Here is a 25,578-nt window from a genome sequence, read left to right on the forward strand (position 1 = left end):
ACATCAACTTAAACAGGGTCAGATATTTTATGCAATCCTCTCAGTTTATACTTTAACAGGAATTAGTTCCATATACACCACCTCCATAGGGGACATTTAATGTTATATTGGCATATACAGAACTGCCTTCACAGAAGGCAATATAGACTTCCACAGAAGAATAGCTAGCCCTTGATTCATAGTGGGACATACAAATACCCTCATGGAGGGCAACATGGACTTTAATGTAAAGATTATAGTGTACACATGAACCCCTTCGTGGAAAGTATGCACAGCATATTAAAACACCCCTCTCAGAGGGAAGTTGACTATTCCAGACAGCCTGATCTTTGGAAAAGCTGCGTGGACTATACCAATCTCCCTACACTAGAGGGAGGATCTATGCTCCTTACATTGTAAAACTGAGATGTAAATGGTTAATAAAGTTGGAGGACTCGCGACCAGCGCGAGCCCCTGTTGTTGCCCGCTCAAACAGCTGATATAAAGGGGAGCCGCAGGGTACGCTGAGGTAATTCCTGAGGGAACTGGTGTAAAGCAGAGCTGCGCAGCTGGATAGGCGGCGGACAGCGGTGCTGGTAAAGAGGGACGCTTACCGGAGGTTCCTTAAGCCTCCTCTGCTGCTGGGGACGGAGCCGGAGTGTACGGGGACAGTCTCCGCAGCTTCATCTGCTGAAGTCCAGCAGCAAGCACCGGGAGGCGGGACGCAACGTGAGTCCGGAGGCGGAGGGGAGGTGACAGGAGCACTCCCATACTCACGGGGAATCCCAGACGCGTCATCGGTAGCCCGGCCCTGTCAGAAGGAAGGAGTCGCGTCTTGCAGGCGGCCGCGTCATCCGAGGGGAGGACGGAGGAGACCGCATCATCCGGAAGGCGGAACAGAGGCGGAGACCAGGCGGGCTTTGTGGAGACGCTGACCAGCTACAGCAGGAGAAGATGAGGTGTGGTGAGTGTTACCCAGCCCCACCATATTGAAGCCAGGTCCGCCCCTCCTGCCCATAATAAAGTCAAGGGAGGACTATGAGAACTGAGTGACAGGCAATGTAGAAAAAGGCTCAGTGCAGGAGAAAGGGAGCAGTGTCATAGCCCAGCACCAGCTATAACACCAGCAGTTTGTGTTGTAATTGCAAGTAATCACTCACAGAGAGACTTTATAACTACATATCACAGTTTACCTCAGAGGTAGCCAATAGACGCTTAAAACTGTGAGCTCTAAACCATTTGCTAGCAAAAGCAAAGTTGATATTAAAAGACTGTGTTTGAAGACAGATTCACTGGCAGTGGAGTATTATTACCCTAATAAATCTCGCTCAGCGGTGACAGAACCAGATACTAAAACCAGGTCTCTGAAGAATAGGAACTAATTCCTGTTAAAGTATAAACTGAGAGGATTGCATAAAATATCTGACCCTGTTTAAGTTGATGTAAAACATTTCTCCAGGAAGGGCTAAACATTTCTATAATTACTCCTGCTAAAAAGAAGTTACCGAACTGTTACGGTAGGATAACCAAACTAAGTGTATTCATAAAGCCCGTCAGTGATAATACGAGGAAATTTTTTAGAGAATTACAGTAGCTGGAACCAGGAGGTAGTTGTTGAGTTTCCTTCAGGGACAGATAATCTAAACCAGCGTTTATAACGGTTGAGCATAGTCATATAAAGACAATTAGCAGAGGAACCCGGGCTAAACCCGACGAATTCACGTCAGGGGACGCCCAAAGGAAAGGAGCTTAAACCAGAGACTGAGTCTTATATCTAAACTACAGTGCAGTAAACAGGCGAAACCCGGCTTTGCGAGCCAGGGGAAGGCCAAAAGAGGGAGTATACCTCTTCATCGCAGTCCAGTATCACAGGAGACTTGGACAACAGGCAGTCAGGAAAGGGAAGTCAGCTGATGATCTGCAGCCACGCTAGGAAACAAGAAAGGATCCATCTTACTAACAGCCAGGCTTCATTGTAGCAAATAAGGGTCAGAAAGGATAACGTGTTGATTCAACTTAGGAGAATGCATTCTACATACAGATTTAGGTTATAACTTGGTGTCACCGTTGGTGGAGACTAATCATACCCTACTTACCTTCTCTTGCCCTGTCAATCCGCGTTGTAGACTGGAACGTTTCCTGGACTGTGGCCACTAGGTAGAGCTCGGTAAGGGTAAAAGAAGCGCTTACTGTATAGAATAGAGATAAGGAATAAGTTAAAATTATTATTGCGCAATGATAAGGTGTTAATTAACACATAGAACATAGATGAGTTTAGTATAACTGAAAAATAGTACAGAAGAAAAACCTTGAGGTTTGCTGTGTATAAAAGTGTTTGTTACCATTAACAGTGTTGTACTTAAAGGTCTTGTTTACAGTATATACGGTAAGGTAATATATTCGTTTAGCCGAGGCAGTCTGGACCGGAGGAGATACACGGTGAAACAGTGCATGTTCCGGTACAATAAAAGCAACTGGTGTACTGTCTGATTTTCATATTGACAAGAGTTTACTAAATATGTACTGTTTTGAAATATTGTTTATATCTATTGTATGCAAAGCTGGATTGAAATAAACCGTTTAAAATTCTCTACGTGAGCTTTTCTGAGAAGACGAGAAGAGTCATACTTACCTTAGTGAGAAGTCCAACCTACGGCTATTGGAAAATAAATTCTTACTTGGTTGGGGATTACACATACACACACACACACACACACACACACACACACACGTAATACGGTGTACGTATACATTGTACAGATATGCAGCATACACACTGTTACATGTACTTATCGTATGGAATGATGTGCACCAGGTTACAAGTTCTTTGCTCACACTGGGGCAGATGTACTAACCAGCGTTAAGTGCAGAAATTCACTTAACGCTAGTTAACTGGGGGGGGATTTCTGTTTCCCTAATGTATTACTAGTGAACCTGATGTGCGCTAGTGGCAGCCCGCCGAGCTCAGCGGGGCTGTCTCCTGCAATCCTCCCCAGTGATTAGCGGCCGAGCAAAGTATTAACAGCCGCCCAGGTGTTAAATTGCCCCGGCCCCTTTCACCTGTTCAGGGCTAGCGTTGTCCTATCCCCCACTGTGGGGACAACGCTAGCCCTACTGCTGGCTCCTGCATGGAGATCTCGCGCATGCCCAGTACTGCCGGGATGGGGACCGCATGACTGCGCATGCGCAGGGCCGCCAATAAGGAGAGCCGTTAACACTGGGCTTAACGGCTCTCCTTATCAGCTGGGGGGGGGGGGATTAATACATCTGCCCATAACTGGTGACCGCTTCTACATGTTATGCAGGAGAAGCGGGATCCGTTATTAAAACTTATGGGGCAGATTGATACATCTACCCCAATGGCCCTTAACCTGGTTCAATAGCAAAGGCAAATTCCTTCTCAAATTGACAAAACCATGTGCACTGTAGGGGGGGCAGATGTAACTTATACAGAGAGAATTAGATTTGGGTGGAGTTTCACTTTAAAGTGAGATCTATATTGCAGTGTAAAAAATAAAGCAGTCAGCATTTTCCCTGCACAGAAATAACTCACGCAAATCTAATTCTCTCTGCACATGTTACATCTGCCCCCAGTGTTGCAAGTAAGGGGGTACGGCGTGGTACGGAGTACCTGTAAGAAATATGTTGCAGGTACGCAGTACCACTTACCCCCTGACCCACTGTCAATTCTATTTTTATTTTAAGTCTAAATATAATGCATCCACACCCAGCGTTATGCAGCTACCAGCTACTTTTGGCATCAGCAGCACCGACAGCATGAAGAGCAGGCTCCACAATTGTAAGCACAAGTTGCTCGGCTCCCCCCCAAGCAAGAGCCAACCCACCCCCAGTCATTCCATGTTTCTCATTCCCTGTCTCCTGATGCCACACCACTATTGTCATTTAGACACATGGCCACGCCCATTTTGGTGGAGGTTATCAGTACCACCAAGAAAAAAATTCTACTTGCACCACTGTCTGCCCCCCCCTGCAGTGCACATGGTTTTATCCATTTGAGAAGAAATTTGCCCTTGCAGGTGAACCAGAATAAGGGCCAATATGCATGCATAGAATTCCCATACTTCACCTTTACGGCACATTCATGGCTTACGCAGGTTATTTGGCTGGTATAAAACAATGTGAAATGCCAGCTAGAAATCAGCCTGCCACAGAACCTGTGTAATCCATGAATGTCCCAGGGTGAAGAGGTAGGAAAGTAAGGGGGTACACACCAGAACGATTAGGGCTCAATTTCATCAATCTGGATCCAATTCCGACCGATTGGATGCAGATTGTATGTAGATTGGGCATGTTTACATCCAATTCCAATCCAATGCACGTCCCCGCTGTCGTTTGGTCATTTTACAGATCCTACCTGCTGCTGGTAGGATCTGTAAAAGATCCATTTAACTGGATACAGACTCAGATCGGATTGGGATCAGATTGGATGCAGATCGTTAGCAGATTGTGTGCTCCAACAGATCGTGCGACCATCACACAATCTGTTAACGATCTACTAACAATCAGGATCGTTCTGGTGTGTACGGGGCCGAAGCCTATTTATACATGGGAGATCACCATATGATATGGGATCACACAAACGTTAAAAACCTGGCTGCTCTTTTTGTAAATATACCCTTCTACTATACACAATATAAGCAACTTGTATGTGACGTGCATGAGGTAAGTGCCTCAAACATGACGTACAAAGTGCATTGTGATGCTAACGATCTGCATCCAATCTGATCCCAATCCGATCTGAGTCTGTATCCAGTTGAATGGATCTTTTACAGATCCTACCAGCAGCAGGTAGGATCTGTAAAATGACCAAACGACAGCAGAAAACAATGTGAGAACTACACTTGTCTAGGACAGGATATGGTCAATTGGTTGACATGGGTTTAGGTCGATATGGGACAGGGTCAAGGGGACACGGTGCTATGCTCAGTGTCCATGTCGATTGCTGACATTCGGGTCAAAAATCAGTGAAAAACCCCATGTCGACCTAATGCTTGTTGACCTAATCACCTGTCGACCTTGTCTCATGTCGACCTAGACCCTTGATGGCTAACCTTGACACTCCAGCTGTTGAACTACACATCCCAGCATGCTCTGCTTTAGTTTTGCTATTTGGCCATGCTAAATCTGATGCAGAGCATGCTGGGATGTGTAGTTCAACAACAGCTGGAGTGTTAAGGTTAGCCATCAAGGACCTAGACCCATGTCAACCTTTCAGCATGTCAACCTAGTGGTGTCGACCTAATGACTGTCGACCAACATGCTGTAGACCTAATGATCCACACCCATCTAGAACAAGAGCAGAGAGGACCTTGCAGATTGGGCCATCAGTATGACTTGCCAGATGTACAGGTGTCCTATATCTATAGATGTAATAATGTAAGGGAGGTTAGCAGAGACTCCAGTCATTGCTGCGTGACACAAGCTCTCTGCACGTATACAGACATTATCTAATGAAGGCTCAGCTGTCATATCTTTCCCACAATGAAGGAATATTCTTCTGATATCTCATTTCTGTCTCAGGATTGACACTGTTCGGAAATCTACAGTAAACTTGTCAGTTGTGATACATATTTAACAGCCCTTTCTACAAAGTTATGGCAGACCCTGAGGATTGTAGTTGCAGGCAAATCTCTCCTAGTGAGCTGTATAATCAGGTAACCATGCAAGGTGACAAAGTCCGAGCACTGAAAACAGAGAAGGCAACAAAGGTATGTGTATTATATGTATGTGTGGAGAATGTTTGTCATATAGAAAATGTTCTGTGAGTATTACTGCTGCTAGGACTAATGCTAGTGGTGGTACTTGCACAGATCAGACAGGAGACACCTATAGTAGTGTTCATTCCAGCACCCGCTGTCTTTGAAAACCCATGCAGTTCCTCTTCCCTGCCTGGGGTGTCGCTGTCTGCTGTAGTGCTTCTAGCACAGAGTGGTCTGTATATCAGCAATATGCAAACCAGACCTTTGCTAGAAAAACCACAGCAGACAGCACTACCTTCCTTACTGTGATACAAATCGAGCTGCAACGTAACATGTTTTTTTTTTTTTTCTCCATGTGTGATTGTAAATATTGAGGCAAAAAGTAGTTAGTCACTTCTCAGCAGATACCTCAGTTTATAGAGTATATAGAATGGTATAAAAGACTGTATATGGTATAACAATTCACATCCTGCTTTATAAAGGGCTGTCATATATCGGATAAAGGGCTGTAGTATATGTTATAAAGATGCACATCCTGCTTTAGTAAGTGTTGTAGTATATTGTATAAAGATGCACATCCTGCTTTAGTAAGTGTTGTAGTATATGGTATAAAGATGCACATCCTGCTTTATAAAGGGCTGTAGTATATGGCCCTTGATATAAAGTAGCCCTGTGTGCCTTGTGTATATACTTTCGGTGACATCAAGAAGCACTGAACTGCTGCTAACATCTTATATGCTGTATCACCCAGAAATACAGAAGAGTCTTCTTTTAAGGCTATTTAAGCAATAAACATCTTGCCTTTACAATGTTTGCGTCCTGATCCAGCGACCACAGAATTGTACAAAACATTATTCCATTCTAGAAATGTGCCCCAGCATCGTCTTCCGATGCAGGGGACTGATCAGTGGAGAACCAGCCAATGCCAACCAGGAGGTATGGCAGCATGACTATGCATACACAGCAGTAAGTGGTATTCAGGTGGATGGTGCCTGAGCAGTAAAGTGGTTCCAGGGCCAGTGGTAGGACCTGGTGGTGACTGCAACATACTCCTGTCGGTAACGAGCAATTACTGACGGGAAGAGGGAATCCCTATCTGCCAGGTCCCATGAGATACAAATGTCTTGTGAGTGTTATACACACTTTATAGTGAGTGTGGTATGTCTTGTGAAAATCCACATCCCTTATCCATTTCCCACTCTAAAAGTCATAATGCTACACATTTAATTCTTCTCTTTTTCCACATAAACCATATGGTGAGAATTGGAGAAGATAGAAGAATCTATATTGACAGCACTCTGGATATATCTTAAACCTTTCCTTTATAATGTCTTTCTACTTGTTTTGGTTAAACAAGTTTTTTGGATATTGTGGAGCTGTTTTTGCGCCTTATATTTCAGTGTCCCTAAACTTCGTTACCAAATTTGTAATGAAGGGGCATCCAGTCAAAGCTGGAGTTGTTTATCATTAATAGTGTGCTTTTGTACTGCCATATCCCTGTGTCAGATGACATTGGTGTGTGTGTGTTTATTTTCAGGATGAAATAGATGCTGCGTTGAAGCTGCTTTTGGCTCTGAAAGTGGAATATAAGAATTCTGTAGGGCAGGATTACAAACCCGGCTCCCCCCCAACAGATCTCACTCCTGTTCCTAACAACTGTGGGGACGACTTTGTTGATCCATGGACGGTGCAGACAGGCAGTGCGAAGGGGGTGGACTATGACAAACTTATAGGTAAGAGAAGAATTACATCACAAAGCTGATTGATTAGTAACAGAGAGTGCATCTTCAGTATAACGTCAAATTGCTGCATGTCCTTTTACTTGAATTTATACTCATCCATAATGGCTTTTGTACTAGTGCACTTATAACTGATACCACTATAACTTTACATTGGTTGAACAGTATTCAGTTATATAAATACATTTATGAATGCACATACAGATAGTGGTAGATGCTCAATTAGTTCAGTAATATTACTTGGATGCATGAAGGAGGGGTTAATACTGAGTAAGTAAACAAGACATTTTTCCCCCAGCTCACTGAATAGTATTAGTAACCAATCTTGAACACTACTGATAATAGAATTCAGAGATATTGGTTACATATACCTGCACAGGTGTATGATGTGCCCCCAAGCCACGTCAAGGCTTCTCTGTATATTGGGGGTCCCTAGCGCTATATCTAGGGTGCAGGGTGCGGCGCCCCAAAAAATATCATAAGCTAGGAAGCCCAGTGTGGCACGCCAGTGAGATACTATAGTGTTAATAATTAGTGATAGGAAGCCGAAGTGTGTGTGTGTGTGTGTGTGTATATGTATATATGTATATATATATATATATATATATATATATATATATATATATATATATATATATATATATATATATATATATATATATATATATATATATATATATATATATATATATATATATACAGGTCGAGTATCCCGTATCCGAATATCTGTTATCCAAATTATTCCGAAATACGGACTTTCCAGAAAGTGAATTTTTTTTTTTTTTTTTATAAAAACTCACTGGGGACATTTGTAACAGCATCACTGGGGACATGATATGTAACTGGCACTATATATGTGCAAGACAATGATAGCTTGGCATTCAAATTCAGTGCTGAGATAGTACACACATTTTGTTTCACGTTTTGAAACCTAGTTTTTTGAACAATTAAAATATATTTGTGTGTATTTTATGTGGTAATAAAATATATTTGTGTGTATATTATGTGTTTATACAGCATAAATGCAAGATACTTCAAAATACATCATTGAAATATTAAAATATTCCGAAATACGGAATAATCCGTTATCCAAAATTCTCCTGGTCCCGAGCATTTTGGATACGGGATACTCAACCTGTATATATATAGAGAGATAAAATGAAATGTAATTAAAATAAGACAGAGATAGTGTTAGTGAGGGAAAAGTGTTAATAGAATGTAAGGGTGTGCCGCACTAAAGCCAACCAGTCCAGGGGCACCGCACCCCACACCACCGTTACCATAAATTGGGTCTACGATTAACCAGCAAAGAGCCATATGATAATGGCTCCTTACTTGATATATCCAAACTAAGAGCTACCTACCTTGGAGCAACCCCAGACTACTCCATGTGGCATATCAGGACCCACATCTCCTCCTAATATGGGCTCCCTTCTGCCTCTAACAACATACATACAGATAGTGGTAGATGCTCAACATGTTACATCTGCCCCTCCTGCAGTGCACATGGTTTTGCCCATTTTCCAAACAAATTTGTATTGAGCTCAGATCTGAATAAGGCACTAAGGGAGACAGACATATCCATCCTGCTGACATCATACAGATTACTGCTGTCTCACCACAAAGGAAAGACACCTTGCCTTAAATATGCCAAAGGAATCTGCATATTGCCCCAGGACAAAGAGAGACGCTTTTCTTCCAATTATTTTGGGACAGATTGGCTCTACAGAAATTGAAATTTGTGACACTTGATAAAGTGGCGGGTGATTATACTGCACTAAACATTTGCACCTTTTTATGTTGTCATTCTTTTTAGATATGTAAAAAAGTTTTTTTATTATATTTGTTGCTTATTAAAAGTCTATCTATTTTAGAAGAAGCGCAGCATAACCTAATTTTCTTCCTTTTTATCTATATCAGGAGATTGACACTGGAGAAGCACCCCATTCTATAAGCACCTCTAAATAGACAACTTGTTGTCTATTATCTTGCCTTAGAGATAGCCGGACATAAAGTGTCACGTGCTGTCCTTGGGTGCTGTCCCATAGCGCAACCCCAGCGTGTTACACTTCTCTACCTGCCTGATCTCATTCATTTAGTTTCCTCACTCTTCCATAGTTCGGTTTGGGAGCAGCAAAATCGATCAGGACCTTATTGATCGGATAGAGCATGTCACTGGGCACAAGGCGCACCATTTCTTACGAAGGGGCATCTTCTTTTCACACAGGTAATCTAATTTCTCTCTGTGCTGTAGCATTTAATATGACTTAACATTTATTAAGCTACCACTTGTCAAGCCGGCGTTTCTGTTGGTGTCTATGCCTTAAGTTTAAAAGGGCAATGATTTTATTATCGGTGCTCGTTTTTAGAACCAGATGCTTAATAAATAACCCTACGAGTCCAGAAAGTTTTGGACACTATCTTGATGAATCCAAACCCTGATATGTTTGCACATGAAGAGGTATTAGTAGAGTAGAGGTATTAGTGTTCCTGCTAGGCTCTGAGAGGGGTAGTGTGAGCTGAAGTTTCAGACACTGTATCCATGAGCATGAAAAGGGGGTGTGGCTCCATCGTCACTCATGTGGGGCGCGTCCATCACTTACGGAAATGCTGGGCCGCCCCCAAACTCTTCCATCGCTTTTTACCTGGTGGTGATCACTACACCGTAACTTTTCGGTGAGTGGGGAAGGCACTTGTCAGTGATTATATTGATTATTATATAATGGTTTGCTATGTCACCCAATCCATGTACTGAACAGTGGGATAAAAAGGGGCTGCACCAGATACTGGGCAAACCATAGCAGTTAATTGCTTTTAGGAGGCATCAGGTCCCGGCCATTAAGCAGGGCTACCTTCAAGCCAAAAAGCAACTGAGGACACTGAAGAAAGCCAAGGAGAATGCTCCCTCCCAGCTGTCCCATGCACGCAGTCATGTGCAGAGTATACGGCTGGGATCAGCAAGTCGCTATCTCACAGCCATGCAGCTACACAAGCTCACATACTCCCAGCTGTCCCATGCATGCAGTCATGTGCAGAGCGTGCGGCTGGGATCGGCAAGTTGCAGTCTCATAGCCGTGCAGCTACACAAGCTCACATACTTCCGGCCTAGAAATAGAAAGGATCTGATTGGTTGCTAAGGGCAACATGACCTCTTTCCATTATTAGAAGCTTTAGTAAATGCACACTGTAGTCTTATTTGTGACTGATATTAATGCTACCTTTATTTCTTCTTCCTACTTCATGGCAGCCCAACAATGGGTTCATCCCTCTCTCCCTATATACTTAGACAGGTAGTTTTTCCCTAGGACATGCCCCTTCTTCCTCCTGCATATTAACCAACTTCCTTCCCCCATGCCTTCAGTCTTTTTCCTGTCTCCTAAGAGACTAGACAGGTTAGAATAGGTTATTTATTTATTTTGCACTTACTGGTAGGCTTTATGCTGCCAGTCCTGTGCAGCATAGGGATGGCGGTGCCAGTTCCCTTTGAGAAGTCCTGGCCTGTGGCGTGGACAAATATAGCACAGACTCTCCTTTATTGCGGTGCTGTTGGTGGCTGTAAGTATTGTTGGATGGGCTATGGCAGGCATGGCGTCCGGAGGAAGGAGAGACGCTGGAACCAGGCAGCGCTGTTAGTCAGTAGCTGCTGAAAGCAGGTGTGTTGGACTACACGCGATCCTGTCCTTCTGGCGGAAGCACTGTGCGTTCCAACTAGGCGGGCGCGCAGAGTGACGCGCGTCTTGTCTACTGACGCCTGGCCGGAAGCGCTGCGCGTTCCAGGCCGACGTGCATTCCAGCGGGGGCGGAAGTGCCCTATATTATGCGCCTGGTCAGTGTAATAGGCACTTCCAAAGTCCTGTGTGTTTGTGTCAGAGATTGCTGGACATAGCGATGGACACAGAGGAAGCCTCTCAGAAAGTTTCTGCATTGCTGCCCAGGTAAGTCCTCTTCTTAGAGGACTGGTTTATTTTTATTTTATTGCTGTTAGGTTAGTTAGTGATTATCATTTGTTTAATTATAGTGGGCCTGTGGTGACTAAGAAGAAACTTGCTAAGAAGAAGCATGCTACTAAGACTTGCTTTGGATGTGATAAAGTTTTCACTGGTGAAAAGTCCATGGGTGAGATTTAATAGGATGAGAGATTCAGAAAGTGAGAGATTTTGTGAGAAATCTTCAGTTTTTTTAAAGTGGCAGTCATTTACACTGCAATACCAGTTTGATTTTGCAGTTGAAATGATTGCCGCTTTAAAAAAACTGGAGATTTCTCACAATCTCTCATTTTCTGAATCTCTCATCCTATTAAATCTCACCCCATGTGTCAGGGGTGTTCTCAAGATGCTGCTGCTAGTATTGGTACAGTGTCTCAACTTATTGAGTTAATGACATGAATGAAGAAAAACTTTGTAACTAAAAAGGAGTTTCAAGGTTAAAAGTCCAGGTCACAAACAAGTTTAGACCAAGAGTTTGACATGGTACCTGGTATTGTGGATACTGATGATGATGATGGATCTGGGGCTCTGGTGCAGAGTCTGGTGAATTGGTAGAAGAGGAACACTCATTTAATCTGGAGTTTGTGGAGGTTGTTCTCAAAGATTTATATAAAACATTGAATTACAAACAAACAGTGAAAACAGAGTATGACGCATTATTCGAGGATAGATCCAAAAAGAGAAGGTTCATAAAGTTGTTAAAGAAATCATTACAAAAGAGTGGGCCAATACAGACAAACGTATTGGTTCAGTTAAGAGTGCATGATAGAGCATGTGGAGTTCCTGAAATGCTGCAATATTCCCAAAATAGATGCGGCGGTGTCAGAGGTCACCACTAGAACCACTATTCCTTTAGAAGACGGCGCCTCTCTTAAAGAGGCAATGGATAAGAGGATGGAGAGTGCATTGAAAAGACTACATATCTCCAGCTCGGTATTAATTAAGTCAGGAGTGGCCATAGCTTCTTCAGCAAGGGCTCTCAGAATTTGGTGTGCCTCTCTACAGGAGCGAGTGGCCAGAGAACATTATTAGTAGCCTAGCTCAAATACAGCTAGCGGTTGACTATATCTGTGAGGTGTCATTAGACGTGCTGGATTATTCAGCAAAATCGTTAACATCTGGAGTAGTGGCGAGGAGGACCCTGTGGCTTAAGTCCTGGGCAGCGGACTCCCACTCTAAAAATAAATTAGCTACCTTGCCATTCGAGGGGGAATTCCTCTTTGGTAGTAAGCTTGACCAAATGATACAGAGAATGTCAGGAGGCAAGTCGGTGAGGTTGCCTCAGGATAAAAGGGGAAGGGCCTCAGACTATTTCCACAGACAAAGTTTAAGGCAAGCCAGATCCTATGGGCCATTTGGGGAGAGGTATACATCTGGGATCTTCAGGGCATTCTTCCGACAAACTGGTAAAAGAGGTAATCAAAAACAGTGACAAACCATGTCCCGTGGGGAGAGTTCAGGTGGCCAGAAGATTGTTACAGTTCGCTCCCAAATGGAAGCAAACTGTCCGAGACACTTGGGTTCTAGAAGTGGTCTCCTCGGTGTCTGTTAGAGTTCCTTTCAAAACCCAGAAGGGAAAGATTTTAATTTCACAGAATTGAAGAGATTAGTTTGAAACGATTGCGCCAAAAGACTGCTGCACTGTAGCCACCCAAGGATTACCACTCCTCATAGAAACAATGTAGCCAGAAATTGATGTCTACAGTTGCGCTGCCTCGGCTTGTAGAGATTCTTTTAGAACCTTGTGAACCCCAAACTTCGATGGGGGGGATGTGTAAAAGAAGACAAAGGGAAAATGGTCAGTCAGATGTCAATGGATATTCATTCACACCAGGGGTACTCCGTAACTGACCTTTTCGTCTTGCCCTATTTTCACATAAAGGTATCTTTGTTGCCCGTCAGGTCACCCGCTCATAGGTAGAAAGTGCTCACCTTGTGTCTATGCCCTATGTGCATATAAGGGTTTCTTTTAGTCACGATCTCCGCCAAGAGACAAGGACTGCTCACAGGAAACCAATGGATAAATTCCAAAAAGATTTATTCGCCATAGGACAACAATAAGGAACGTCACACTTCCAGATGAAAGATACAATAAAAAGCTCCAAAAAATATATCCAGATAGAACCAGAGAACCACTGGGCCCAAAACAGGCAAACTTGATCTCACCCGGGAAGAGAACCAAGATGGATACCACACTGATGAAAAAAGTGGTCAGGGACTTCAGGGTTCTTCTGGTGGCTATCCTCCTTCTCACCAACGCGTTTCGGGTCTTTGTAATTTACCCTTTTTCAAGGTATGAAGGAGCTTGATGTTGAAGGGTATTTATACCCTTGCCAATTATTCCCTTAGGTAGAAAAAGATAAAACATGGAGCGGAACATTTTTTTCTTTCTTTAAAAAACTTGCATAAAACATGATTCCATAAAATTGCATACATACTAATACATTACATATAATACATATATAAAAATTACCACAATACAGATCATAAATCATATATATATGGTGTGCGGCACATGTACATAAGAATCGTGGAAAGTCCGGTCCTGGTTTGTAGAGGTTGAACATAGCGATCAGCTACTTCCTCCTTCCGGCGTGTCTTGAGACGCAGCTCCCATGCCCAGGGGCGGAACGGGAAGCTCTGATCTCAAGTATAGAAGACCTGCTAGAATCGGGAGTGGTTGAAACCGTTCCAGAGGCAGAAAAAGGCCTAGGGTTCTACTCTCGTCTATTTGTGGTAACAAAAAGTTCTGGAGGACTCAGGACTATTTTATATTTAAGAGACCTAAACACCAGAATTTGGAAACAGAAGTTTCACATGGAGACAGCCAGGTCTATCTTAATGGGGCTGAGGAGAAACGACTACCTCATCTCAATAGATTTAAAGGACGCTTATTCTCATGTCCCTATCTGTTCACTAGACAGAAAGTTTCTCACGTTTAGCGTAAAAAAAAGAAAACCGTTTTCAGTTCACCTGCCTTCCATTTGGCCTTACATCCTCACCGAGGGTATTCACAAAAGTGTTAATGGTCATTATAAAGTGTCTAAGGAAGAAATGGAAGAAATATATTGCGGTACTCATTTCTGCAAGATCAGAGAGCGAAGCCATTCGAGACGCAGTCATCCAGTTTTTACAGGAACACGGTTGGTTGATCAACTGGGACAAAAGCCATCGAACCCCTACTCAAACTATTCAGTACTTGGGCATCGTCATAGACACAGCAAAGTTCGAAATTGCTTTGACCAGTCAAAGGTGCGACAAGATTCAAGATCTCATTGGTGTTATTCATGAAAATCAGAAGATCCCATTAAGACTAGCAATAAGTCTTTTAGGGATGATGGCATCAACAGTGGACGTGGTCCCTTAGGCCAGGTGGCATATGAGGACATTACAGTGGCACCTCCTCAGGTATACCAAAAGTCGGGTATCACTAGACCGTTAAATCATGTTGCTGCGGTCAGTAATCCAATCCCTACTCTGGTGGCAAAGCGAATACCTGGCTTCCAGGACAACGTCTCTGTCAAGCCCACAGTATGTGGTATTAACAAGGACGCAAGCTCCACAGAGTTGGGGAGCACATTGTTTAGGCAAAACTACCCAAGGTATCTGGTCCATTCAAGAGTCAGATCTGTCATCAAATCACAGAGAACTTAGAGCAGTACGTATGACCATAGAAGCTTTCAGTCCAAACGTAGTAGGATCCAATCCCACTTATGAGTCTTTTCGGACAATGCAACCACAGTCTCATATATCGGCAAGGAGGGACAAGGAGCCTCTCACTGTTGGAAGAAATTTCTTCTAGTATGGTTTGGGCAGAAGAACACCTGTTGTCTGTCTCGGCACTGCACGTACCAGGGGAAGAGAACCAACTGGCAGACTTTCTGAGCTGGAATCAAGTGTTGCCAGGGGAGTGGGAGCTAAAGGACTCTGTCTTCCAACCAATAGTGTATCGATTCGGACAACCACAGATAGATCTCATGGCAACCCCAAAGAATGCGAAGACACCTCTGTTCTTTTCCAGGTTCCCGGCTCGAGGGTCCGAAGGTGTAGACGCCCTGTCCCAGAGGTGGAAGTTTGCTCTCGTGAACATATTTCCACTGTTCCCACTCATTCGCAAAGTCTTGTGGAAAATCAGGTCGGAGCAAGTTCAAGCAATAGCCATTCTTCCATATTGGCCCATGAGGTCCTTGTTCCTAATGGTAGAAAGTATGGTGGTGGCAGAGCCATGGTTTCTCCCAATATCTCACAATCTACTGAAGCAGGGGCCAGTGTTGTGTCAGGATCCACAGAAGTTACGTTTAGCGGCGTGGAGATTGAAAGGAAGCAGTTGATAGATAGGGGTCTGTCTCCGGTAGTGATCGACATAGTCTTACAGGCAAGGAAGAAGGTGTCTTAGAACATATATTACAGGACCTGGATAATCTTTGCTGGGTGGTCGAAAGATCAGTTCCATTTTCCTGACGCAAGCATCTCACATATTCTGCTGTTCCTCTGTGAAGGATTCAACAAAGGACACGCAGTAGCAATGCTGAAGGTACATATTTATGGCACTTAGTGCGTTGCTGGATAGAAGATTGGCCGAACACACTCTAATAAAGAGGTTCTGTCAAGCAATAAAAAGGATTCGGCCAAAGATCAGGTCGGTGGTCCCTCAGTGGGATCTCAACTTAGTTTTAAACGGCCTCATGTCATGTGATAGGTCTAAACTGAAGTTTCTCACATGGAAAGTGTTTTTTCTTGTAGCTATCACTTCAGCGAGGCGAGTGGGGGAGCTACATGCTTTATTATTTTCCGAACCCTATCTTAAGTTATTTCCGGACCAAGTAGTCCTCCGGACCAGGTCTTCATTTTTGCCGAAGGTTGTTTCTTCTTTTCACATGGATCCAGATATTATTTTACCATGATTTTTTCCTAATCCAACCAGTAGAAGAGAAGAGGATCTCCATACGTTGGATATGGTTAGGGCAATAAAAAATTATTTGGATCGAACAGCCAGCTTCAGGAAGACAAAGTCGTTATGTTATTCCACAAGGGGCAAAGAGAGGATTTGCTCCTTCCAAACAAACCATCTCAAGATGGCTCAAGGAAGTAATTAGTTTCACGTACAAGAAAGTAGGTCGACAAGTTCCAGAGGGCATAAAGGCACACTCGGCTAGAGCAATGACAACTTCCTGGGGGAGAGAGGCTAACGTTTCGGTCAAAGACATATGACAGGCAGCGACATGGTTGTCCATTCACACCTTTGCTAAACATTATGCACTGGATGTGTGCGAAGATCAGTTTGGGAGCAAGGTCCTACATCAGGCCTTGATCTAAGGTATTGTAGCCCACCCTACTGCTTTGGTATATCCCATTGTTGGGCTGCCATGAAGTAGGTGTTTGTGCTTTTCCCTAGGATCGGTGGCGGAGACATGTCAAAAGACTGAAGGCATGGGGGAAGGAGTTGGTTAATATGCAGGAGGAAGAAGGGGCGTGTCCTAGGGAAAAACTACCTGCCTAAGTATATAGGGAGAGAGGGATGAACCCATTGTTGGGCTGCCATGAAGTATTCCGAAGAAAAGGAATTATCGTAAGTATAATCCTTTGCTATATTGTGTATATACTGCGGGTACACGTATATAATAAAGGTGCTTCTTACTGGGTACAGTGCAAGAGCTAGAACCACAATGCTTTTCTCAGGATGGTGAATTCCGCACATCACACAGGTTCTGCTCTCTACAGCATGTGATGACCAGCGTCCTCCAGGTGGTGTCCTCATGCTTGTTACAATATAGGGGTGGGGGATTTGGCAATGGTAATCTACAGAGAGGAGAATTTACAGTGGTTGTTTAGTGTTCACTCTAGAAACTTTTTAGGGCAGGGTGCTGACCACGGGGAGGGCACATTTTTCAATCGTGAGGGCACATTTTTCAGTCAGGAAGGCACATTTTAATTTTAAAGGGCAAAATGAAGGTTGGGGTTATGTGCGCGCCGAAGGCTCCAGAAAAAGGGGGCGTGATCACCTAAAATGGGACGTGTCCTTGAGTGTACCTCTTATGTACATTATGTAACACATAGTAGATCCCCTTTTACTTGCCCCATAAACATTATGCCACACGGAATCAGACAAAATTCATGTTAAGGTGCCCATACATGAAGCGATGTGCTCCATGCATTTTGAACTAGATCACATCGCATCTAGTTAAAAAGTATGTGCAGCACATACTTTTTGTGCTTTGCGATGTGAAGGACTGCCCCCTGGAGCGTCACACCATCAGCACATCTATATAAACCCTCTTGTGACAACGGAGCGTCACACCATCAGCACATTTATGCTAAATAATCCATCTTGTGACACCTGAGCGTCACACCATCAGCACATTTATGCTATATAACCATCTTGTGACACCTGAGTGTCAGACCATCAGCACATTTATGCTATATAATCCATCTTGTGACACCTGAGCGTCACACCATCAGCACATTTATGCTATATAACCATCTTGTGACACCTGAGCGTCACACCATCAGCACCTTTATGCTATATAACCATCTTGTGACACCTGAGCGTCACACCATCAGCACATTTATGCTATATAACCATCTTGTGACACCTGAGCGTCACACCATCAGCACATTTATGCTATATAACCATCTTGTGACACCTGAGCGTCACCCATAACGTTGAATAGTGCAACCGGCCGGCGCATCGGTTAAACAGCGAGGATCGCTGGTTTTCTGCGATCCTCGTTGTTTAACCCCCTCGTCGGCCGCTCGCAGTGGTATTGAATACCTGCCTATTCCTCCATCACCTATATCACATATCAGGGGGTAAGGTGATGGAAGGAGAGAGGAGGGTGAGGTGATGAAGTGAAGTCATGTGCTTTTCATGTGACACTGCGCTCCTGTCCCTTTGCAGGTGGGAGGAGCAAGCGCCGCGCATGTGACTATATTCCGGCTGCTACTGCCTACCCGCCGGTGGGAAGACAGGGATGGGAAAGAGCAGCAGCAAATAGGGCAGCGCCTGTCATCGTGGTGGCGGTGTGCTAAGTTGTAGGGCTCTCCTCCCAGCGCACCATCCGCGACAAAATGGGACGTGTCCTTGAGTGTACCTCTTATGTACATTATGTAACACATAGTAGATCCCCTTTTACTTGCCCCATAAACATTATGCCACACGGAATCAGACAAAATTCATGTTAAGGTGCCCATACATGAAGCGATGTGCTCCATGCATTTTGAACTAGATCACATCGCATCTAGTTAAAAAGTATGTGCAGCACATACTTTTTGTGCTTTGCGATGTGAAGGACTGCCCCCTGGAGCGTCACACCATCAGCACATCTATATAAACCCTCTTGTGACAACGGAGCGTCACACCATCAGCACATTTATGCTATATAATCCATCTTGTGACACCTGAGCGTCACACCATCAGCACATTTATGCTATATAACCATCTTGTGACACCTGAGTGTCAGACCATCAGCACATTTATGCTATATAATCCATCTTGTGACACCTGAGCGTCACACCATCAGCACATTTATGCTATATAACCATCTTGTGACACCTGAGCGTCACACCATCAGCACATTTATGCTATATAACCATCTTGTGACACCTGAGCGTCACACCATCAGCACATTTATGCTATATAACCATCTTGTGACACCTGAGCGTCACACCATCAGCACATTTATGCTATATAACCATCTTGTGACACCTGAGCGTCACACCATCAGCACATTTATGCTATATAACCATCTTGTGACACCTGAGCGTCACACCATCAGCATATTTATCCCACATCCCCTACATCACACCTTATGCCTCCATCCCCTACATCACACCTTATGCCTCCAGCCCCTCATGCCTCGGTCACCTAAATCACACCTTATGCCTACATCACACATTATGCCTCCAGCCCCTACATCACACATTATGCCTCCAGCCCCTACATCACACATAATGCCTCCAGCCCCTACATCACACATATTGGGGTGTATTCAATGTCGTGGGGGAGCGGTGACAGCGAGCAGGGCTTTCTGCTCGCTGTCACCGCTCACCCTGTCAGTATTCAACTAACCCCCCCCTCATACGCCAATTCCCCCTCGCTCCGTTTTTTGAGTGAGGGGGAATCGGCGTATGTGGCTGTAGAAGCTGCGAGACTTGCGGCTAATTACAGTGAGTTTGCTGCATTAGCTGCAGGTCTCGCTGTTTAGGGGAATTCTCGCCATCCTGTGATGGCGAGGATTTCCCCATAACGTTGAATAGTGCAACCGGCCGGCGCATCGGTTAAACAGGGAGGATCGCTGGTTTTCTGCGATCCTCGTTGTTTAACCCCCTCGTCGGCCGCTCGCAGTGGCATTGAATACCTGCCTATTCCTCCATCACCTATATCACATATCAGGGGGTAAGGTGATGGAAGGAGAGAGGAGGGTGAGGTGATGAAGTGAAGTCATGTGCTTTTCATGTGACACTGCGCTCCTGTCCCTTTGCAGGTGGGAGGAGCAAGCGCCGCGCATGTGACTATATTCCGGCTGCTACTGCCTACCCGCCAGTGGGAAGACAGGGATGGGAAAGAGCAGCAGCAAATAGGGCAGCGCCTGTCATCGCGGTGGCGGTGTGCTAAGTTGTAGGGCTCTCCTCTCTCCTCCCAGCGCACCATCCGCGACAACCCCCCCCCCCCAAACCAGGGCCGGATTTAAGTGCCTGACCGCCCATAGGCACTACATTTTTTGCCGCCCCCCACCCCCGACCTATTATAAGGCCCCCCTGTTGTCAGAATGTGCATGGCTGCTCCTTAGCCCGGTGACTGCCTTCTCTACAAGACCCCACAAGGCATAAAGTGCAGATGGGATTGCACTTACCAGTTGTAAGGGGTGGCCGGCTGTGCGTGCAGAGTCCCTGTCCATGGCAAACATGCTGGTGCCGCTGCTCTCCCTTCTTGCTGCTTGATGGGGGGAAGATGGTGTTGGTGTCCCTGCTGTGCCTTCCTCCCGGGCCCGGTGGGCGGGGCTTGATTCGGCACAGGCAGAGATGAGGTCTTATTTTTTTTCCATGCATGGTCCACCCGCAGGGCTACGATAGCGGGTTCTGGTGGTGCGCACAAAGTGTGTCGTCCCCCCAACTGTCAGCGCAGGAGCTGGTGTCAGTAACAGTCACTACTCCTGCGCTGTGTTTTTTTATTTTTTTAACAGCGCAGGAGCAGTGACTGTTACTGACACCAGCTCCTGCGCTGACACACAGCACTCAGCTATGCGGGCGGGGGGGGGGAGCTGCGAGTGCACTAAACTTTGAGGGCGGAGGTATGCGGGGCAGATCAGGTGAGGGTGGGGGGGGGGTTGTAGCGGACGGTGCGCTGGGAGGAGAGATGCTCCTTGGAATAGCTGACAGCCGCTCACATAAGAGGAGGTGAGCGGCATGTCAGCGTGGCAGGGGGGAGGAGGGATGCTTGATGGAATAGCTGACAGCAGTTATTAACTTGTACAGGGCGCAGGGCGGGCAAAAACGGGCAGGGCGGAAATCGGCGGCTTTTAAAGGGGCAGGGCGCAGCGCCCTGTAAAATAAGCCTAGCGGGAACACTAGTTGTTGTCATCACTAGAGCCTGTACTGGTCTTTGTGGGTGGTGTTTGTATAAGCCGATCACATGGACTAGTACGTGTAACCAAAATGTGCTGTCATCTTCTTCCTAGGGACATGCACCAGATTCTGGATGCAGCTGAGAAAAATAAACCATTTTACCTGTATACTGGAAGAGGGCCTTCGTCAGAGGCAATGCATGTAGGACACCTCATTCCCTTTATCTTCACCAAGTAAGTGGGGTGGCTGTTGGCCATAAATCAGCACTGTGCTGTAATTGTTCAGTATAAATGTCATTGAAAGCATCAGTTGCTATGATGAGCACAAAGCTTAGTGAGATGTATAGGCGCAGTAATGGTGTCACTATACTCATACTGCACAGGAAACACGATAATTGTTGGACGAGTCGTGTGATCAGATGGTGATTATGGCTTTTATATCCCCATCTGTAGAATAGGATTTTCTGACTGAGACACTAATGGTGTGTACATACAGCATACAATTTTTAATATATAGTCCCGGGACAGCAGAAATCGAAATCCAGATATACCGGGCAGCAATGACTATATAGTGCAGATCTGCACTATATAGTCAAAATCGCATATATGTCAGGTTGCTTGCCGTGCGATTTGATCCAATGCGTATATAATATAGTGTTCACTCTAGGATTCAGACCGGGCAGGGCGCCCGGGGGGCGGACCGGGCCACAGCTGGGGGCGTGCCCGGGCCGCCGGCGTCGTCAAAGGGGCATGCCCGGGCCGTCGGCGTCGTCAAAGGGGCGTGCCCGGGCCGCCGGCGTCGTCAAAGGGGCGTGCCCGGGCCGCCGGCGTCATCAAAGGGGCGTGCCGGGGTGCCGGCGTCATCAAAGGGGCATGCCCGGGCCGCCGGCGTCATCAAAGGGGGTGGGACCGGCTCCTCCAAAGCCACTATGCTGCCGGGGAAGAGCCGGGCATCGCCGTCTACGGCGACGCTGGGCTTCCCCGTGAGGCTGTTTTAGCGGGGCGCTGCGAGAGGGGCAGGGCGCATTTTGCCCTTTAAAAATCGGGCAGGGCGCAGCGCCCCGCTAAAACAGTCTAGCGGGAACACTATAATAGCAAGCCTAATCGACCATGTGTACATCCCCATTACTGTATATGGAAATCGCTGCTGATTTAGGGATGCAAGACTGACTATTGACGTAATAGCTGGGGAGGTCAGCGATGTGCTCATAATAACGAGGATAGTGTCTCATTGTGAGAAGGAACACCTGTATGATGGCGTGTGGTGCCCAGGTGACTGCAGCCACCCGCACAATGGGCTGATGCCTGGGGAGGTCAGTGATGTACACATGATAACTAGGACATTGTATGATGATGATGATGGTTTTGTGTGATGCACAATAAGGGGTACGGTTGAATGGTCGACAGTGTTTAGGTCAACATTTTTTCTCTCTCTCTCTCTCTCTCTCTCTCTCTCTCTCTCTCTCTCTCTCTCTCTCTCTCTCTCTCTCTCTCTCTCTCTCTCTCTCTATTATATATATATATATATATATATATATATATAATTTTTTTTTAATTCAGTATTTCTTTATTTTCATTTGTTATAATCCATATTTGTTATAATCCATATACAATTTTAAATGGTTACAGTGCATTATCAGCATGAGTTATACATTACAACATACATTATACATTTTACCTTATATTACCCTGCTTACCCCCCTCCCTCCCTAATTTCTTAACCCCCAGTTTACCTCCCTCCCCTCCCTTCCGATTGCTTGATTCCATCCTATATTGTACATTATTAATCTTTATATATATTCATATAAGCGCAACTTAATTTAATATTTTTTTCTGAAGTTCTTGGTATCAAACTTTTTCCCATGGGGTGCCATGGAAAAAAATCTGATACTCTAGGGTGCCCTGATCCACAAAAGTTTGGGAACCACTGTTCTAGGGTATTGTTCACTAGTTTTTCCCATTGTTCTATTCTGGGTGTTTCGCTTGCCCACCAGTTCTTGGCCACCATTGTCTTTGCCAGTGCAGTGATTTTTTTCTATTAATGTTTGTTTGTTTCCTCTATTCCTTGATAGTCCCATATACTCAGCAGACACAGCCTCGGGTTACAATTCCTCTCATCTAACTCCAGTTCTACCATTATATGGCCTATTTGGTCCCAGAATTGTTTGACCTTTTCACACTTCCATATCATATGGATAAAGGTGCCTGGTTCCTTTTTGCATTTAGGGCATAAGTCATCTGTGTTCTTATCATATTTTATCTTTTTTACTGGGGTGACATAGGCCCGGTGTAATATATATAGCTGGATTTGCTGTGTTTTTATCGCCTTTGTCGCTCTCGTGGGCGATGCCATTGCACTTTTCCATGCTTGGGCATTTATTTGCCCCAGATCTTGCTCACACTCCTGTTTTACTTTGTCTATTCTTGGGTGGTGGGCTTTATCTATTAATATTTTGTACATTTCTGCCACCCTCACTTTTTTCTCTTTATTTAGCAGTATTTTTAGTGGGGAATCTTCCACCTTCACATATCCCGTCCCATATCTTTGGTTTAATTGCCCTTTTAATTGCAGGTATCTAAAGGTATACCCTCTAGGGAGCTGGTATTCCTGTTCTAAACTTTGCTATGATCTCACTTTCCCATCTTGATATACTTGGCCGATCTTACTTATCCCTACCTTTTCCCAGGTACTTCTTACTACTTCTTCACTAACTCCTCCCCTCTTCTCTATTCTTCCCTTCACCCATACTGGCACTTCCGGATCTATACCTTCATATTCCAGAATTTCTCTTTCAATGGTCCTGGTGACACAGCTCAACATTGGGATGTAGGAGGGTCTGTAGGAGCCAGGCACCTATCCTAAAGCTTTTGGAGGGTAGGCTCCTCCCTTCTGCATCCCAGACTCCTCAGTTGGTGTTAGGTGCCCACTGGAGTGGGTGCTATTCTAAAGGGCTGCTGGAGTAGCCGAAGGATTAGAGTTAGTTAGGAGTTTTTTATTTTATTAACTTTTACACTAGCTAGGTAGGCACAGTGTGAGGATTCTCACTGAAGCGCAGCAGGAGCTGACAGAAGCGCGTCCTGTCAGCTCACTGTGCACGGGGGAGACACTGTCTGGTCTCCCTGTGCAGCGCTTACAGCTTCTTTCTCCTTCCTCCACTAGGTGTCACTGGAGCGTAGACAGTGGGGATAGAAGGGCGAACACAGGGAGCTAGGGCACTCTATGTAATTTCAGTGTGGCCAACTCCTCCTCCCCCCCCCCCCCCCCCCCCCTGGCAGTCTTAGATCGTGCCCGAGGGAGCTGGGCATGTTTCATGACTGCTCCTGGGCAGAGTTATTAGTTTAGGGAAAGAGGACAGGCAGGCAGTTAGCTGTCTCTACCTGCCTGCTACGCGGGAAGCTGCCGGTGGGGACCCGGTCGCTGCTTCAAAGCACTGCGCCCGTGATCCCGGCTGAAGGGACCTCAGTCTCTGTGTGGCATCACGCGCCCCATAATGCAAATGGCGGCGACGGACGCTTCCCGAGCCAAGCCGCCGACCGGCCAGCTCAGACGGCTACTGTGAGTATTACTGACCTCTCTCCAGCTAGTGGAGGAGGTCAGACTGCAAGGCGGCTAGCAGAGGTTTTTTTTTTATTAACCTGGCTCCGGGAACGGACCGGAGGGGGCGGGGCTTAACGCGGGCAGCTGCAGTTAACCCTGCATAGTCCAACCCCTCTCAGCGATGCGGGCGGCCATTTTTGTGTCATTTGGCGCCTCTGCACGCTGCTGATAAGCCTCCGGTGACCATCCTGCTATAGACTCTACCCAGTCTGTGAGGTACACAGCGGGGGTTTAGAGTAGGGTGAGACAGATTGGGCTGTGCAAAAATATAGGCTTCAGTGCTTTTATTATAAAGCAAGTTTGGCCAGGCCAGCTCTTAACCCTTTCTCTGCTGTCTCCCCTGTCAGTCTCACTCCTAACCTCTGTATTGTGAAGTGAGTGTGTGGTGTCATATACTGTTCATTATGGCAGGAGGGAACACCAAATGTAAGGGCTGTAAGGGGAAGTTTACTCCTTCTGAAGCTGGAGAAACCTTCTGTGAGAAATGTACTGTTAACCCCTCCTCATCTAAAGCTCAGGAGGTTCCTGTGTGGGCCTCACAGCTCACAGATGTTATGACACATCTGTCTTCTGAACTCTCTGCTTCACAGAAAGACAGAAAGCAGGCAAGAGATCAGCAGATCTCTTTAGCCATGGCTGTACAGGGGTTAACTAAGGCCCTTACTCCTGTGGCTCCTGTTGAACGGGGCCAGGCATCCTCAACTGCACCCCCTCTTCTCTCACAAGGGGGAAGGCAGTTTACTCATGTCGCCGACTCTGACTCAGATGACATGCCTGATTTAGAGGAAGGAGAATGCTTTATTCCAGAGGCTCAGGGTCCTCAGATGGTTGTTCTTCCCGACCCAGATCCTGTAGTACATGGCTTAGAGAATTTAATTGCCATGGTTACATTAGCCACTGATTATGTGGATACCTCTGAGACTCCAGAAAGACCTTCGCTGTTCGGAAAAAAAACCAAGCAGTCATCAAACTTCCCTCAATCGGAGGAGTTGG

At 45.5% G+C, this 25,578-nt stretch overlaps 1 protein-coding gene across 2 annotated transcripts in view; it reads left to right on the forward strand.

The window, feature by feature from the left end:
- Nucleotides 1–25,578, forward strand: part of WARS1 (tryptophanyl-tRNA synthetase 1) — a 111,596-nt gene that overhangs the window by 1,816 nt on the left and 84,202 nt on the right. For both annotated transcript variants that reach the window (XM_083166969.1, XM_083166970.1), the window contains exons 2-5: nt 5,521–5,708; nt 7,237–7,432; nt 9,557–9,665; nt 21,102–21,221. In XM_083166969.1, the coding sequence (XP_083023095.1) occupies nt 5,595–5,708; nt 7,237–7,432; nt 9,557–9,665; nt 21,102–21,221 (539 nt within the window). In that variant the 5' untranslated portion in view covers nt 5,521–5,594. The remainder of the gene's footprint in view (nt 1–5,520; nt 5,709–7,236; nt 7,433–9,556; nt 9,666–21,101; nt 21,222–25,578) is intronic.

The sequence above is a fragment of the Crinia signifera genome, chromosome 12 (assembly GCF_055691185.1).
Source record: "Crinia signifera chromosome 12, ASM5569118v1, whole genome shotgun sequence".
Lineage (NCBI taxonomy): Eukaryota > Metazoa > Chordata > Amphibia > Anura > Myobatrachidae > Crinia > Crinia signifera.